This window comes from Scyliorhinus torazame, chromosome 3 (genome assembly GCF_047496885.1).
Source record: "Scyliorhinus torazame isolate Kashiwa2021f chromosome 3, sScyTor2.1, whole genome shotgun sequence".
Lineage (NCBI taxonomy): Eukaryota > Metazoa > Chordata > Chondrichthyes > Carcharhiniformes > Scyliorhinidae > Scyliorhinus > Scyliorhinus torazame.
In genome coordinates, this window is record NC_092709.1 from 160,718,085 (window position 1) to 160,735,694 (window position 17,610).

Here is a 17,610-nt window from a genome sequence, read left to right on the forward strand (position 1 = left end):
GCTAGTAAGTCATAAATTCCTGTGAATAAAATTAAGTCAATTTAAAATATCTAAAATTGATTTCAGCACTAACGTGACCTCCTTTTTAAAGTAGCGCTTTTTATCTAAACTGTTTCAAAGAAATGGGGGCGCGATTCAACCAAAACATTTCTAAGTGTTACTTTGGGCGGGCTTTGCGGGGTGTTTCCTGCTTTTTGGGTGGGATTCAGACCGATATTCATCTTCACTTAGGACGCGGTTTAATGGCCACATTGCGTTTAAGCGAGAGCGCGTCGCGGCCTTTACATTGTGGGAGAGGTCAAAATTGTAAACCACGCCGGGAGCCAATTGGTTTGCGATCTAACCGGCTTGCTACCATTGGCGAAATCAGGATCCTGCGTGGCGAGAAACCAATAAACTCCAATTAAGGTCAATCTCCATAATTAACAGGAGCGACCCCCGACCTATTGGCCTCCCGTGATCTAACCGTCTCCCCAGCAAGTGGTCATGCGAGTGCCAATTAGTACTCCCTTTTAAAAAGGTGAAACTGGTGGAATGGTTGAAAGGGGACCTGAGGAGGTGAGGAGCCACCTTCGCTCCCAGGCAATGAGTCCAGGGGCACTGGGATTGCTGCCTCGGTGCTCGTGAGAGAGGTGGATGAGCCTCAGGGGGGCCAGCCTTGTTCAGGGAGAACTGCCATCTTTGCAGTGGGGTCGCCCAGGGGCTGGGAGAGGAGTATCTCAGCGCCTGCGGGTCTGCCATGCCACCTCCTGGATCATGTGTATCCATTGCAGGGACAATTCCAGTCGCCGCCCATCTGCCCCACCGACCACCCATAACTACCACTGTAACTTCTATGACCGTGGAGGTCACTAGCCGTGCGGCTGAAAGCTATTGCCAACAGGGAATTGGCAATCACAGTTAATCCCTCCCCCCCCCCCCCCCCCCCCCCACCTTCCTCTAACGCTCCGCGGGATAGTCTAGGAACGGTTGCCACCGCCTGTAGAACCCCTGCGCAGACCCTCTCAAGGCAAACTTAATCCTCTCCAGCTTTATGAACCCAGCCATATCATTTATCCAGGCCTCCAGGCTGGGGGGCTTCGCCTCCTTCCACATTAGCAAGATCCTTCGCCGGGCTACTAGGGACGCAAAGGCCAGAATGCTGGCCTCTTTCGCCTCCTGTACTCCCGGCTCGTCCACTGCTCCAAATATTGCTATCCCCCAGCTTGGCTTGACCCGGACTTTCACCACCTGAGATATTGCTCCCGCCACTCTTCTCCAGAACCCTTCCAGTGCCGGGCATGACCAAAACATATGGACATGGTTCGCCGGGCTCCCTGAGCACCTTCCACATCTGTCCTCCTCCCCAAAGAACCTACTTAACCTCGCCCCCGTCAAGTGCGCTCTGTGAACCACCTTAAATTGTATCAGGCTGAGCCTGGCACATGAGGAGGAGGGATTTACCCTACCTAGGGCATCAGCCCACAGACCTTCCTCAATCTCCTCCCCCAGCTCCTCCTCCCATTTACCCTTCAGCTCCTCGACCAGCGCTTCCCCCTCTTCGTTCATCTCCTGATGTATTGCCGACACCTTGCCCTCCCCGACCCATACACCCAAGATCACCCTGTCTTGAATTTCTTGTGCCAGGAGCAACGGGAATTCCCTCACCTGTTGCCTCACAAACGCCCTCACCTGCATATATCTAAAAGCATTTCACGGGGGTATCTCAAACTTCTCCTCCAGTGCCCCTAGGCTCGCAAACGTCCCGTCAATGAACAGGTCCCCCATTCTTCTGATCCCCACCCGATGCCAGCTCTGGAACCCCCCGTCCATCTTCCCCGGGATAAACCGGTGGTTACCCCGATCGGGGACCACACCGATGCTCCCACTGCACCCCTGTGTCTTCTCCACTGGCCCCAGATCCTTAGCGTTGCCGCCACCACCGGGCTCGTGGTATACTTTGACGGCGAGAGCGGCAGCGGTGCCGTCACCAACGCCCCCAGGCTCGTTCCTTTACAGGACGCCATCTCCATCCTCTTCCATGCCGCCCCCTCTCCCTCCATCATCGCCACATTTGCTGCCCAGTAGTAGCTCCCTAGGTTTGGCAGCGCCAACCCTCCTCGGTCCCTACTGCGTTCCAGGAGCACTCTCCTTACCCTTGGGGTCCTATTCGCCCACACAAACCCCATAATACTCCTACCTACTCTCTTAAAAAAGGCCTTGGTGATCACGATGGGAAGACACTGAAACACAAACAGAAACCTCGGAAGGACCACCATTTTGACCGACTGCACTCTACCCGCTAGCGAGAGCGGTAACATGTCCCATCTTTTGAAGCCCTCCTCCAGTTGCTCCACCAACCTCGTCAGATTCAGTTTATGTAGTGCCCCCCAACTCCTGGCTATCTGGATCCCCAGATACCGAAAGCTCCCCTCTGCTCTCCTCAGCGGTAGATCCCCTATCCCTCTTTCTTGGTCCCCTGCCTGTAGTACAAAGAGCTCACTCTTCCCTACATTGAGCTTATAGCCCGAAAACTCCCCAAACTCCCTTAGAGTCTGCATGACCTCCACCATCCCCTCCATTGGATCCGCCACGTACAGCAACAGGTCATCCGCATAAAGCGACACCCGATGCTCTTCTCCCCCTCGGGCCACCCCCCTCCATTTACTAGACTCCCTCAATGACATGGCCAAGGGTTCGATCGCCAATGCAAACAACAGGGGGGACAGGGAGCATCCCTGCCTCGTCCCTCGGTACAGCCGAAAGTACTCCAACCTTCGCCGGTTCGTCACTACACTCGCCACCGGGGCTCTGTAAAGGAGCTTAACCCAACTGATAAACCCTCCCCCGAACCCAAACCTATGCAGCACCTCCCAGAGGTACTCCCACTCTACTCGGTCAAAGGCCTTCTCCGCGTCCATAGCTGCCACTATCTCCGCCTCTCCCTCCTCCGATAGCATCATTATCACATTTAAGAGCCGCCGCACATTAGTGTTTAATTGCCTGCCCTTTACGAATCCCGTCTGGTCCTCGTGGATCACCCCCGGGACACAGTTCTCGATCCTCGTGGCCAGCACTTTTGCCAGCAACTTAGCATCCACATTGAGGAGCGAGATCGGCCTGTATGATCCACATTGCAGTGGGTCCTTGTCCCGCTTTAGGATCAAAGAAATCTTCGCTTCCGACATTGTCGGGCGCAGGGTCCCCTCCTCTCTTGCCTCATTAAAGGTCCTCACTAGTAGCGGGGCCAACAGGTCTACGTACTTCCTGTAGAACTCCACCGGGAACCTGTCCGGTCCCGGGGCCTTCCCCGCCTGCATGCTCCCCAAACCCTTGCTCAGCTCCTCCAACCCAATTGGTGCCCCCAAGCCAGCCACCTCTTGCTCCTCCACCCTCGGGAATCTCAGTTGGTCTAGAAATCGTCTCATCCCCTCTTCCCCCGCTGGGGGCTGGGATCTGTACAGCTCTTCATAGAAGGCCTTGAATACCTCGTTTATTTTCGTCGCACTCCGAACCGTGGCTCCCCTTCCATCTTTGACTCCCCCTATTTCCCTCGCTGCCATCTTCTTACGGAGCTGGTGTGCCAGCATCCGACTAGCCTTTTCCCCATACTCGTAGGTCACCCCCTGCGCCTTCCTCCACTGTGCCTTCCCAGTGGTCAACAGGTCAAACTCCGTTTGGAGCCGTCGTCGTTCCCCAAGTAATCTCTCCTCCGGGGCCTCTGCGTATCTCCTGTCCACTCTTAAAATCTCCCCCACTAACCTCTCCCTTTCCATGCCCTCTGTCTTCTCCCTATGAGCCCTGATGGAGATTAGCTCTCCCCTGATCACCACCTTCAATGCCTCCCATACCACCCCCACCCGCACCTCCCCGTTGTCGTTGGCCTCCAAGTACCTTTCGATGCACCCCCTCACCTTCCGATCCTCCATTCCCCTTCCCGCCTTTCTTCCCTCGCGCGGGAAAACCCCCGCGCTTTCCAAAGCCTACCCCGCCCCTCTGGCGCAGCTCCTGTCGCGGCCTTGTCTCTCTCCCCCAGCCCATGTAACATTTCCTGCGCGTGATTGACCCCCTATTTGCAACAACGATCACACATTAAACCTCAAACATCCCCCCTACCCTCACAAACCCTCAGTTTGAGTCCAACTTTTCAGTTTGTATGAAGGTCCACGCCTCTTCAGGCGTTTCGAAATAATAGTGTTGATCCTTGAGTGTGACCCACAGTCGCGCTGGCTGCAGCATTCCGAATCTCACTCCTTTCCGGTGCAACACCGCCTTGGCCCGGTTGAAACCCGTTCTCCGCTTTGCAACCTCCGTGCTCCAGTCCAGGTATATTCGGATCTCTGCATTGTCCCACTTACTGCTCCGCTCCTTCTTGGCCCATTTCAGCACCCTTTCGCTGTCCGTGAACCGGTGAAATCTCACCACCATCGCCCATGGCGGCTCATTTGCCTTGGGCCTCCTCGCCAACACCCGGTGTGCCCCGTCCAGCTCCAGCGACCTCGAAGGGGCCTCCGCGCCCATCATCGCCCCGAGCATCGTGCTCGCGTATGCTCCGGCATCAGCCCCCTCCACTCCTTCAGGGAGACCCAGGATCCGCAGGTTCTTTCTCCTCGACCTGTTCTCCAGGTCTTCGAGTCTTCCCGCCCACCTCTTGTGTAGCTCCTCGTGCCGCTCCACTCTCACCGCCAGGCCCAAGAGCTTGTCCTCATTCTCACTGACTCTTTTCTGTACCTCCTGGATCTTTACCTTGTGGGCCTTCTGGGTCACCCCTAGTCCTTCAATTGCCGACAGCATAGGCGCCAGCATCTCCTTCCGCAGCTCCTCGAAGCAGCGCTTGATGAACTCCTGCAGCTCCGGCCCGCACTCCGCTTTGTCCCCGGCCGCCGCCATTTTGGGTTTTTCCCTCGCTGCTCCCGCTGCTCCAATGCCACTTTTTTGGCCGTTTCACTTCTGGTCCGGTCCATAAAAGTTGAAGGGGGACCTCTCTATTCCCTTCCCCACAGGTTGTCTTCGAAAAAAATTCCGTTGGGGCTCCTCTAACGAGCCCGAAAGTCCGTGATAGCGGGAGCTGCCGAATCGTGCGGCTTAGCTCCGCATAGCCGCAACCGGAAGCCCAATCACAGTTAATTGAGCACTTCACAGCTCCCAAGGTGATTCCCATGGGTTGGGGTGCCACACAGCATGTTTTTTGCCCAGCATCCCAATCAGGCGGTGATACCAGAACATTGTACCTGAGCACTGCAGGAAGCAACCCCACGGACGCAGCAGTGAACATCCGAATACCCAGGGGCTGGGACCCAGCACCGGGGACGTTTCCGTTATCAGATGTGTGTGCACCGGTGACGGGATCAGTGCCTGGTACAGTAACATTACATGTGGGTGTCTGGGGTACAGGGTGTGGAGTTTGGTGATCAGGGGCCCCCACTGCGGCCGAGGGTGCATGGACAGGGTGCGTCGGATGGCAGGGGATGTGTGTGGGGGGGCAGCTCGAGGGAGAGGGAGCAATGGGGGAATGGAAGGTGTTGGTTGTCAGATACCCTCTCCAATTGTCTACAGATATTACACAGAATGGATGACATCTTGGACCCCGTGGAAACCGCCCTCCTGATGCTGCTGGCAGGGTAGGCGACCAGGCCCTTAAGAAGGCAGCAGCATTGACAGAGGCTCTAAGCGGCAGCCCATGTGCAAGGCCCGCCCCACACCCTGAGGACCCGACTGCCCATCAGGCCAGGGTTGGGCGTAGAGGGGGAAGCCAGTGATGGCCCAGGGTGTACATCTTTCAAACAGATGACGGATAGCGTGTGCTGCAGGAGGCTCCGCCTCAACAAGGGGACAGTGCGACACCTGTGCCGTATCCTTGTGGACCTGGCACCATCTGGAGGAGGAGGATACCCGTTCCCGGTGACTGTCTAGGTCACCGCAGCCGTGAACCTCTACACTTCCGGATCCTTCCAGGGCTCGAGCGGGGACTTGTGCGGCATTTCATAAGCTACAGGCCACAAGTACATCCACCAGGTCACGGATGTCCTATTTGCTCTGGCAGCGAACTATATAAACTTTGACATGGACCAGGCCCAACAAAGTGCCCGAGCAGAAGGATTCTCGCCATTGCCCAGATGCCCCAGGTCCAGGGGGTAATAGATGGCACACGTGTCTCCTTGCGCTCAGCGGGCCGTCAGCGAGAGCCCTTCATCAACAGGAAGGGATTCCACTTCACCTCGCCAATACCCACCTGAGACTGGGACATGCTCCGCAGCGCCTCATCAAGGTCTACATGATACTGGGACACATCCACCAGTGACTGGGACATGCTGTTGAGGAGCTCAGCCATGGTCATCACTGACTGAGCCACACCTTGGACACCACCACTCATGCTGCTGTCATCGTGCACCAGGCTCTCCACTGCGGTCGCCACCCAACAGTATTGGCCTCAGTGCCACGCATAGCCGGCATTACCTCCTGCTCCTGTAGCCTCTAGGGCCCCTCCAAATGGATATGGACCTGCTGGAATGTCATTGGCATCCCCCTCTGAATATCATGGCACCCTATTGACTGCATCAGCTCTGGGTAAACCTGGTCCCATCAAACTGGGACCCTGCTGGGTCCTGGGATCCAGCAGACCTCCGACTGCTATCTCACCTGGGCATTTCTGCCTCCACCTACATCAGTAGCTGTGTGGTGCTCACCAGAATGTGCCCCAGAAGCCTGACCACTAACATTGCCCACTGAAGTGTGTGTATCTGCGCTAGAGGAGGGTGGGGATTTCAGCTGTGCCACGAATACAGTGGTCTCCTCGGAGCGCTCCTCTGAGGTGTTCTCATGGGAAGCATGGGGGGGGGGGGGGGCGCGGAATCCACCCTGGAAGGGCCAGCACAATCGGATGGAGATCCTATGGGAGAATGGACAAGTGGTCATTGGGAGGGACAGGTCATTCTATATGGCATTAACAACTGACGTATGACAGGTCATCTGGGTGGGACCCGGTGGATCCTCTACACTGAGCCATGGCCCAACCTCTATGACGGTGGCAGATCTTTCCTCGGCCACCACTGGAACCTCCTGGGCCTGTTCTTTGTAGTGGGTGAGGACTCGGATGTCTGGTTCCCCAACGCCCATCTGGGCCTTCTCCCGTTTGCTATGGGCCGACTTTTTCAGCGGCTTCACAGAGGGGGCGTCGTGAGCTGCATGCATTGTTTATGGTGGGGGGGGGGGGATTTCGGGGAGCAGGAGGGGTGTTTTGGGGGGATGGAGATGGGGCCGGCTTGGGTGGCACTGCTGGACATGTGTTAGCCGGGACGGTGTTGGGCGAGGGTGGGTTGGGGCTGGTGTCAGGCGCATGCTCATGGGTGGTGTGGGGGAAGTGCCAGAGGCCGGTGCCAACTCACCCATGCTGCCTGGTGGAGGTAATTGATCTCACGGCTCTTGGTGCCACTCCTCTTGGTGCTCCCCGAGCTGACGGCCACTGACACTTCGTCCCAGGTGGCACTGGCTGCACTGTCACTAACCCTCTGAGCCCTTCGGGGAACAGGGCGTCCCACTGACAACGGCGGGACCGGTAGATCCCACTGGCGGGCCACCTTCGCCACCGAAAAACACGCGGCGGGGTGGTCAGTGTGGTGATATGCATCACTGTAAATACACAAGGGGTTAATGTGAACACACTACACCTAGCTAGACAGCAGAGGGAGCACCAGAGACATCATGACACACAGACATTCAACCAATAGCAGTAAGATAGGACACGACCAATGGGCAGTCACGACACACCCAGATGTGACACAACCACAGGGGGGCATTACACCAACCCATATATAAGTACACAGCACACATGATCTTTCTCTTTCCAGTGGAGACACTTAGTGAGCACAGACAGGATTGATTGAAACACATCACACCCACCACGTGGATTGTAGCAGACTGGTTCGTCAGTCTGAGTAGCTATAGAAGGATTAACAGGAGAGTCAAATCCAAGTAGGAGAATCGTTAATAGTTTAATAAACGTGCTAACGCTATCTCCAAGTCTGAACCTTCCTTTGTCAGAGTGCACATCAAGGAAACAGCTTATGCTACGTCAAGAGCATAACAAAACATGGTACTAAGGAGTGACTGTTTAAATCCATATAGTTTCAACACAGCAAACCGTGACAACCAGCAACAGCACCCAGGCAAGATGATCGAGATTCCGGTTCCACAGCGGCTCAGGTGCCACGGCAATCTCAGTGCAAACTGGCGTGCATTCAGGCAAAGGTTTGAGATCTTCCTGGTAGCAGCCGACCTACAAGACGTGGCCGACGCTGAAAAGACAGAGCTTCTGCTCGCAAATGCAGAACAAATCTTCAAAACCTTCAAATACTCCAGAGGTCAAGAAAAGAGAGACTTCCAGACAGTCCAGGACAAGTTCGAACAATACTGCGAGGAAAACACAAAGAAACCAACAGAAAACGGTGAAAGAGGCGCCAATACTAACCACGAAGCCGAGGGAGGCGAGCAACAAACGACAATTTTGGTTGGTGGCCATCTTGGAAAAGGTGCCGCACATGCGCAGTTGAGAGAAGGGCACAAAGTAAAGGAACAGCGATCTGTGCATGCGCAATCACTTCCTACGCTCTACGTCACAAGCTCCGGACCACGCCCACTTAAAGGGGAAATGTCCCAAAACAAGAAAAAAACATTTCAAAGCCTCAAAACAAGATTATTTCACCATAAGTTTTCAGCACAATGCCTGAACTTCGACCAGTAGCTGAAAGTAACCTCCGCAGAACCCTGCAACAAGCAGTTAGCACCGCCCAAAGAGATGATACAGTCCTTGAAGACTACGACTCAGACCTTGATTTCGTCTTTGGACATCGCGAGCCCAATGCCAGCTCCGACACAAAACGTGATGATATGGTCCTAGAAGACTACGACTCAGATGATGATTTCATCATTGGAGATGGCGACCCCACTACCAAATCCGAACCGTGACGAGATGTGTTGCATAGTGAAGAATCCGACATAGACGCGGATGTGTTCTTCGGATTTGAGGACCTTCAGCCCAACCCCAACTCGTGAGCGCAGGATTATGCTGCGGCCTGACGCCAAGAGACAGAGAGCGGGACAAGCCCACAGAGAGCGGCCTGCTGCCACACAGAGAGTGGTCCACGCACCGCGAAGAGTCCCTGACTCCACACAGAGAGTGGTGCACGCACCACGAAGGGTCCCAGCCTCCACACCGAAAGAGATGAAAGACTCCATGGCAAGACAACTGCACGTCTCCACACAGAAAATGACTCCAGTGACGCAAGCCTCCACAGCGAGCACGTGGACAGACTCCACGATAGAATCAACGCAAGACTCCAGAGCGCAGTCCTTGCATGAACAAGAAGGGACTTGAGTGACGCAGGCCTCCACAGCGAGCACGTGGACAGACTCCACGATAGAAGCAACGCAAGACTCCAGAGCGCAGTCCTTGCATGAACAAGAAGGGACTTGAGTGACGCAAGCCTCCACAGCGAGCACGTGGACAGACTCCACGATAGAAGCAACGCAAGACTCCAGAGCGCAGTCCTTGCATGAACAAGAAGGGACTTGAGTGACACAAGCCTCCACAGCGGGCTCGTGGACAGACTCCACGATAGAAGCAACGCAAGACTCCAGAGCGCAGTCCTTGCATGAACAAGAAGTGATGACAGTCTCCACAGCGAAACCAATGCACGATTCCACACAAGGAATGCTGCAAGACTCCACAGAGTGAGTGACACAAGCCTCCACAGCGGGATCGTGGACAGCCTCCACGATGGAAGGAACGCAAGACTCCAGAGTGCAGTCCTTGCATGAACAAGACCATGAGGGTCTCGCAACCTCCTCTGAGCAACCAGCAGCAGACAATGCAGGTCTGCCACGCTCAAGTGAATAACAGAAAGACTATGACAGCCTGCCACGCTCAAGTGCACAGCAAGCAGACTATGACAGTCTACCACGCTCACGTGAACAACAAAGCGACTATGACAGTCCACCAGAAGAAGACTCTGACGGTCTACCCAGCTCAAGTGAACGACAAGAAGCTACTGAGGCTCTACCCACTGTATGTGCGACAAGTGACGACGGCATCCCACTTCCCATACCAGATGTGCAACGTGACAGACCTCAGCTAGTGTGTACAGAGGCACTCGACAATCACAGTGAGACTACTGATGACTCCGGTGACTCCACGTTACTTCAAACCTCATTCGCTCGAGCCTCTCCACAAGCAAATGCATTCCTGAATGTTTTGACTCCGGACGGGGAGCATCACAAAACTTCAGAAGATTCATGTGAAACTGAAATGACTCCGGACGGGGAGCATCAAGAATCCTCAGCTGACACAGGTGTACCAGAAAGGACTCCAGATGGGGAGCATCGACAAGCCAAAGCTGATTCAAGTAAGCCGGACATGACTCCAGATGGGGAGCGCCGCAAACTCGGTGACAGCACGCTCAAGGAAACAGCAGATGCCACAAAGGACGCTGACACGAGTAACTGTGTGAAGGACTCGTATTATCCACAGAGTGTGGTCCTTGAGCGCAGTAAACACGACAACAAAACCAACCACCACAACAACAACATCAAAGACAATAGCAAGAAGCGTACCAAAGGCAACAACGTCGACAACAAGCACGACAAGAACAACAACAATGGAACTACGACTGGTACGACATGATACAACTCTGCAAGTGCGGGACACTGTTACTGCTCAGCTCAGTACAATGACATAGCATGGCAGGCCGACACAGATTGCATACATCGCCACCACAAGCATCGAAAGAAAAAAGAGTCCGAATCAGGGGCGAGATTCTCCGACCTCCCGCCGGGTCGGAGAATCGCCGGGGGCTGGCATGAATCCCACCCCCGCCGGTTGCCGAATTCTCCGGCACCGGTTAGCGCCCCCCCCCCCCCGCGATTCTCCAGCCCGGATGGGATGACGTCCCGCCGCTAAAATGCCTGTCCCACCGGCATAGATTAAACCACCTACCTTACCGGCGGGACAAGGCTGCGCGGGCGGGCTGCCGGGTCCTGGGGGGGGGGCGCGGGGCGATCTGGCCCCGATGGGTGCCCCCACAGTGGCCTGGCCCGCGATCGGGGCCCACCAATCCGCGGGGGGGCCTATGTCGTGGGGGCACTCTTTCCCTTCCGCCTTCGCCACGGTCTCCAACATGGCGGAGGCAGAAGAGACTCCCTCCACTGCACATGCGCGGGAATGCCGTCAGCGGCCGCTAACGCTCCTGCGCATTTGCCGCCCAGAGATGTCATTTCCGCGCCAAAGGCCTTTTCCGCCAGCTGGCGGGGCGGAAATTTGTCCGGCGCAGGCCTAGCCCCTTAAGGTTGGGGCTCGGCCCCCCAAGATGCGGAGCATTCCGCACCTTTGGGACGGCACGATGCCCAACTGATTTGCGCCGTTTTGGGCGCCAGTCAGCGGACATCGCGCCGATACCGGAGAATTTCGCCCCAGACAAAAAAGTGATTTGACCACTCTTGGTTCCTTACGCACAGGGACACTGACGGCATTCACAAAGTCATGCCACCATCAACATCACCAACTCACCAACCAAACAAGAAAGCCGCTTGACCATAACAATTACTGAACTTTGGACTCGTACATATGATTTGGACTTATTGTGTATGTAATCATCACTCATCATGATTTGTACATGTCATCACTTATCTACCTATTTTGTTCAATTTTCTTTAACACTGTATAGAAAATATGTCACACAAAAAGAGGGGGATGTGGTGATATGCATCACTGTAAATACACAAGGGGTTAATGTGAACACACTACACCTAGCTAGACACCAGAGGGAGCACCAGAGACATGACACACAGACATTCAACCAATAGGTCAGTAAGATAGGACACGACCAATGGGCAGTCACGACACACCCAGACGTGACACTACCACGGGGGGGCATTCCACCAACCCATAGATAAGGACACAGCACACATGATCTTTCTCTTTCCAGTGGCGACACTTCATGAGTACAGACAGGGTTGATTGAAACACATCACACCCACTACGTGGATTACAGCAGACTGGTTAGTTAGTCTGAGTATCTATAGCAGGATTAACAGGAGAGTCGAATCCAAGTAGGAGAATAAATGTGTTAAAGCTATCTCCAAGTCTGAACCTTCCTTTGTCAGAGTGCATATCAAGGAAGCAGCTTATGCTACGTCAAGAGCATAACAAAACAGTCAGTAAATCCTGTCCTTAGAAACATTTTTGTTCAATCGTGCCCTGAAGTCATTTTTTGGGGGCTTGGGGGTTTCTCCCCAGTCTAGCCAATACTTAGAAATTTTTCAGCAGTGGGGAGCTGAACTCGGTGGCGTGACCGTCTGGTCAGAGATCGGGCGCTGTTTTCAAAGGGTGCCTGATCTCTTCAGTGCGCTTACACCCCCCACCCACGGGAAATGCCAGCCCCGTGGACATGTGCATTACCACCCCCCACCCACCCAAGTGAAGACACCCCACTAAGGGGCCCTCCTTTTGGGGCCCCGCCAACTGCCTATTTGCCCCCCCCCCCCAACCACCCTTTCAGGAGCCCCTAAGCTTTATGAATTGCCTTCATTATCCCCTCTTTCATGGACATGGCCCCGACACTTGTCAGTGCCAACCTGGAACCCGGGCACCTTGATAGTACCCGCTGGCACCCTGGCAGTGTCATGGTGTCACTGCCTGGGTGCCCAGGTGGCAGTGTAAGGTGCCAGGCTTACAGTGCCTGAGTGCCAGTGGGAGTGCCAAGATGCTGCTCTGCGTAATTCCTGGTGCACGTTTGTGTGGGCCAGGACTAATCAGCCTAATGGTTCATTTAAATCTGTATATCTGGATCTCGCCTGGTGAGACTGAGATCCAGAACTTGCGGCTCGCAAGATTTTTCAAGCGTTGGCCTTGCGTGAAAATCAATGGCCAAGGCCTGAAACAGGTTGGGCGCGAAGAGGCCGTTGAATCATACCCATGTTCTCCATATAAAGGTTTGTTTCTGAACAATACCATCAGAAACTCGCAAAGTGATAGCTCCACAGTGCCTTGGCATTTAAGTGTACTGGCGGATGCAGTACTGAGCCTAGCTGATTAGAAAGGTTCAGATCCAGCAGTGTGATGAGTTAGCTGATCTCAGTTGAGATGGCAGTAGGATCAGCATGAGTTATCCCAGCCCTGGATTAGATAGAGTGAAATCAGCCAAGAGTTCTTGTCGATGCGAGCTATTCAGCAATCACTGTGAAAACATGTAAAGGTACAGGCACTGGATGATGGACTTAGCTGTGATACCCTCCTGCATTTAGCCGGCCGATACTTATTTGATTAAAGCATGGTTATTTGTGGAAGTAACTTGGGTCACTGTCTGTGCAGAATCTGAACGTTCTCCGTGTCTGCATGGGTTTCCTTTGAGGGCAGCACGGTAGCCTTGTGGATAGCACAATTGCTTCACAGCTCCAGGGTCCCAGGTTCGATTCCGGCTTGGGTCACTGTCTGTGCGGAGTCTGCATGTTCTCCCCGTGTCTGCGTGGGTTTCCTCCGGGTGCTCCGGTTTCCTCCCATAGTCCAAAGATGTGCAGGTTAGGTGGATTGGCCATGATAAATTGCCCTTAGGTTAGGTGGGGTTACTGGGTTATTGGGTTACGGGGATAGGGTGGAGGTGCTCTTTCCAAGAGCCGGTGCGGACTCGATGGGCCGAATGGCCTCCTTCTGCACTGTAACTTCTATGATTAACCAGAGGCTGCCCATCACAAATAACAAGGAAGTGTTGCTAACTTTTGGTTGGCTCTTAATTCGTAATTTGCTCTGTTTGTTTAACCGTTGCTCTCGAGTCGCCAGGTATCTTTATGATACCGCCACGAGGTTCAAGTTCAAGTACTGATCAATAACTCAACACACCAATTAGTAAGATTCAAATCAAAACACATTTATTATATACAGTAAGTCACTACTTATGCATATAACTCTACTTTCTAGACTATTTCTGTCACTAAAAGGCCTATACTTAGCTTTGGAATTGGCCCACCAGGTCAGGGGAACAAATGGCCTTTCGTTCAGGTCCTGAGTCTGCAGGATTCAAAAGCTGGTATGGACTGGTAGCTAGGAGCACCTATCTCGTAGCGAGCGTTGACTGGAGACTTACTTGGTTGATGTGGCCGCTTGGGCAGTTCACTCTCCGGGGTTGATTTGCGTTGTTGAGTGACCCTGCCAAGAAGGACGATTTGAACTTGGGGGCTTTACTTTATAGTCCCCAGGGGCTTCCCGCCCTTCGGGGCGGACCCCGTACCTGGTTCCAAGTGATTGGACTGCGTCCCGATCACTTGGATCGATTTCTCCAATACTGGAGTTGTTCCCTGATCGCTGGGCGGTCCCTAAATGTCCGTTGGCGTTCCTTTGTCTTGGCTCCTGCTGGCGCCGAGGAGTCTGGCTTGGCTTTATTCACCTTAAGTGTTGCGATTGTGCCTTGGAATCGCTCATTACAATGCAGATGGTTGCTGGTTTCAGTGCTGTCTGGTTTTTGCAGGTTCCAATACACAGGATTTCTGCACTTGCTCATTTTTGCCTGTGTTAGCTGAATTTCCCTTTAGTCTTTGCGGTTCTCCATTTTAAATCGGGAAGTGGCCAACCCAGGTGGCTACAGAAGTTATGGTGAACCTGTATAAAACATTGGTTTCATCTCAAGTGGAATATTTCACCAGTTCTGGAGCATCACAATTTAGGGAGGTTGCGAAAACATTTGCGAGAGTGCATTAATAAGGGTTCCAGAGATGAGGAACTTCAGTTCAGTAGTTTGATCAAAACTGTTCTCCTGGGGAAGAGAAGGTTGAGAGTAAGATTTGATGGAGGTATTCAAAATCATGAAGGGGTCTGGGCAGAGTAGATGGAGAAAGTTTGGTGGAAATTTGGAGAAAGTTTGGTGGAAATTTTAAGAACCAGGGAACATCGATTTTAAAGGATTGGGAAAAGAAGCAGTGGCAACATGAGGAAAACCCTTTTTAAGCAGCAAGTAATTAGGTCTGAAATGCATCACTGAAGAGTGTGGCAGAGGCAGGTTCAATCAAGGCCTTGAAGAGGGAATCGGATTATTATCTGAAAAGAAAGAAAGTGTAGGACTATGAGGAGAATGCAGGGGAGTGGCACTAGGTGAATTGCTCCTTAAGAGAGCCGGCACAGACAAGAGGATAGATCAAATGGCCTCCTTCAGTACTGTAACAAGTCTTTTTATAATCTTTAGTGTCACAAGTAGGCTTACATTAACACTGCAATGAAGTTACTGTGAAAATCCCCTAGTCGCCACATTCCGGCGCCTGTTCGGGTACACTGAGGGAGAATTCAGAATGCCCAATTCACCGAACAGCATGGGCGTCATTCTCCGCCGGCGGGAGTCTCCGTTCTGCCGGCGCTCGGGGGTTTCCCGACGGCGTGGGGGTGCCCCACAATGGGAAACGCCATTGACCGGCCGGTGTTACGGAGACTCCCGCCGGCCGGTTGGCGCAGAAATGTGGCGGGGCGGGTAGGAGAATTTCGCCCCATGTCTTTCCAATTCTTTGATTCTATAACATTCCTGGGAAAAAAGAAACACGGATAAAGTGCAAAAAATAGCCCAGGAAAGGTGAATTTTGTGAAGAAAATAGAGAATTCTGTCAGTTGTTCCTTAAATTTCTAGCCTACAAGTCAGAAGGTGAAAGAAAAGAAAAGCACTTTACAACCCAGCCAGATTGTGGTGCCATTTATCTATTTTTCTAGAGCCTTCACCAGCTAATTTTCATTTCCCACACGGCCCAATTTCAAACTACCATAACTCAATTCCCTTTGGATTTAGAAGTACAATCCATTATTGTGGGTTTGAGTCACCAATGGTTACAGCCTTTGACAACCGAAGGACAGTTTTAATTGGGGAAGGGATCCTACTTCCTCCTACATGTTTATCTCTATTAACTTACATATTAAGGGAAGAGAGCAATAAAGCTGGATCTTCCAAAACGCTTGTCACTTAGCTCTAGTTATTTCAAGGAAAGTATAAAATTCAGAACTTTCTCTGTTTCTGGAAGTTATTACATTACTGCTGGTGTCTTCAATAAGCTCACACCACCAACAGAACATGGGAACACTTGCTATTTGGAGCACCAGCGGTTGATGGCCACCATTGCTTTCATTTAGAAGAAGCATATTATACTATTTTTCTTTTCTGAAGAAGATTTATTTGTTAAAAAGATCCCAACAGATTTGCTTTTTCTTCAGATTCTGTGTTTGATTATGAATTTAACTGCAGTGAAAATTAGATGTTGGTTGCTTCTTTTCTTTGTTGACTTTTGATACTGTGTGGTACTTTTAGAGACTAATACCCAAGCTGCACTTTGAATGAAGAAGTCTCTGGTGTTTGCTGAGGTTGGTGGAATTAGCATGCAGTTGGGTTCCTCTGATAAATGGATTCAGTTAGGTCACCGAGGGGAACAGTGTGACATTAAGTGATTTACAGTCCTTTTCCTTTAATGAAATTGTTTCAGTGAGATGATGCTGAAAGCTTTTAATGGATAGGTTTTCTTGATGTAATGAAATTGTATTCCGTCGGCATTTAATATAAGGTGCGGTTATTATTTACTGGAGCTTTCCCGAACTGCAGTTGCTTGCACCTAGTCCGAGGAAAGACATTTTCAGACAGTTAATACAGAGAGATGAATAAATATCAAAGGCCAAAGTATTTTAAGAGCGGATGGGTATGAGTGTCTGTGTCAGTGTATGTGTGTGCGAGCGATAGGGAAAGATTGATAGAGCACCTGTAAGCGCATTTCATTCGACAGGCCTACTTACAGAAAAGCCTTCAGGGAGGCTTTGTGGTACATAACATTGCTAATATTCTGCTTCTTTTAAGTTTATCCTTCTGATCTATTTAACAGGCAACTGGATTACAACCAGATCAGCTGCATTGAGGATGGAGCATTCAGGGCTCTGCGTGACCTGGAAGTGCTGTGAGTACTGCTAACATTTATCTCTAACGGGTAGACTTTTGCTCAAGGATTATGCATGTATTGGTATGAAGGTTGCACTTCTTGCAGCAAAGAATGTGTTCAGCATTAGCCTGAGAGCTGGGGAGCAGTTTGTGCTGATTTTTGGTCAGTTTTTCTTCCGTATGTTAGGATTTGCAAACAACATTTTATTTTATTTAATCTTCAGTGGACCATCCACCTCTCAATAAATGTGCATACAGGATGGTACTATCTTAGATTAAATGGTAGGGTAGCTACCTGTTGTCTACAACATGTCAAGTAAAATAGTTTTTCGTTCAGTATATGCACTGACAAACTGGATTGCTCATAGAGACTCCCCTCACATTCTATCGGTGTAATGGAAAGCTTAGCACCGGTCCTAGGAATTCTAAATTAAGTATGACATAAGGTACTGCAGCAGTGCCTGAAACCAGAGATAGTTTACAACAAACTGCTAAGGAGGCACCCAAGGAAACTTAACTATAAAGATTTGACCTTTTAATGTAGTAGTGAAGTCTGGTCAAGCGAATAGCAAAGCCTAAGAGAATTTGAAGCACTTAGCACATTCTTGACATGTTTGGCCTTGGGACTCTATGCTTCACATTCTTCAGATATTTCTAGGTATGTGAGGAAGCCAAGAATAAGTTCCACTTT

At 51.9% G+C, this 17,610-nt stretch overlaps 1 protein-coding gene across 7 annotated transcripts in view; it reads left to right on the plus strand.

Annotated features, from left to right (window-relative positions):
• The window catches only part of slit2 (slit homolog 2 (Drosophila)), a 671,546-nt gene that overhangs the window by 378,733 nt on the left and 275,203 nt on the right, over window positions 1-17,610 (plus strand). For all 7 annotated transcript variants that reach the window (XM_072496476.1, XM_072496471.1, XM_072496473.1 and 4 more), the window contains exon 6: window positions 16,867-16,938. In XM_072496476.1, the coding sequence (XP_072352577.1) occupies window positions 16,867-16,938 (72 nt within the window). The remainder of the gene's footprint in view (window positions 1-16,866; window positions 16,939-17,610) is intronic.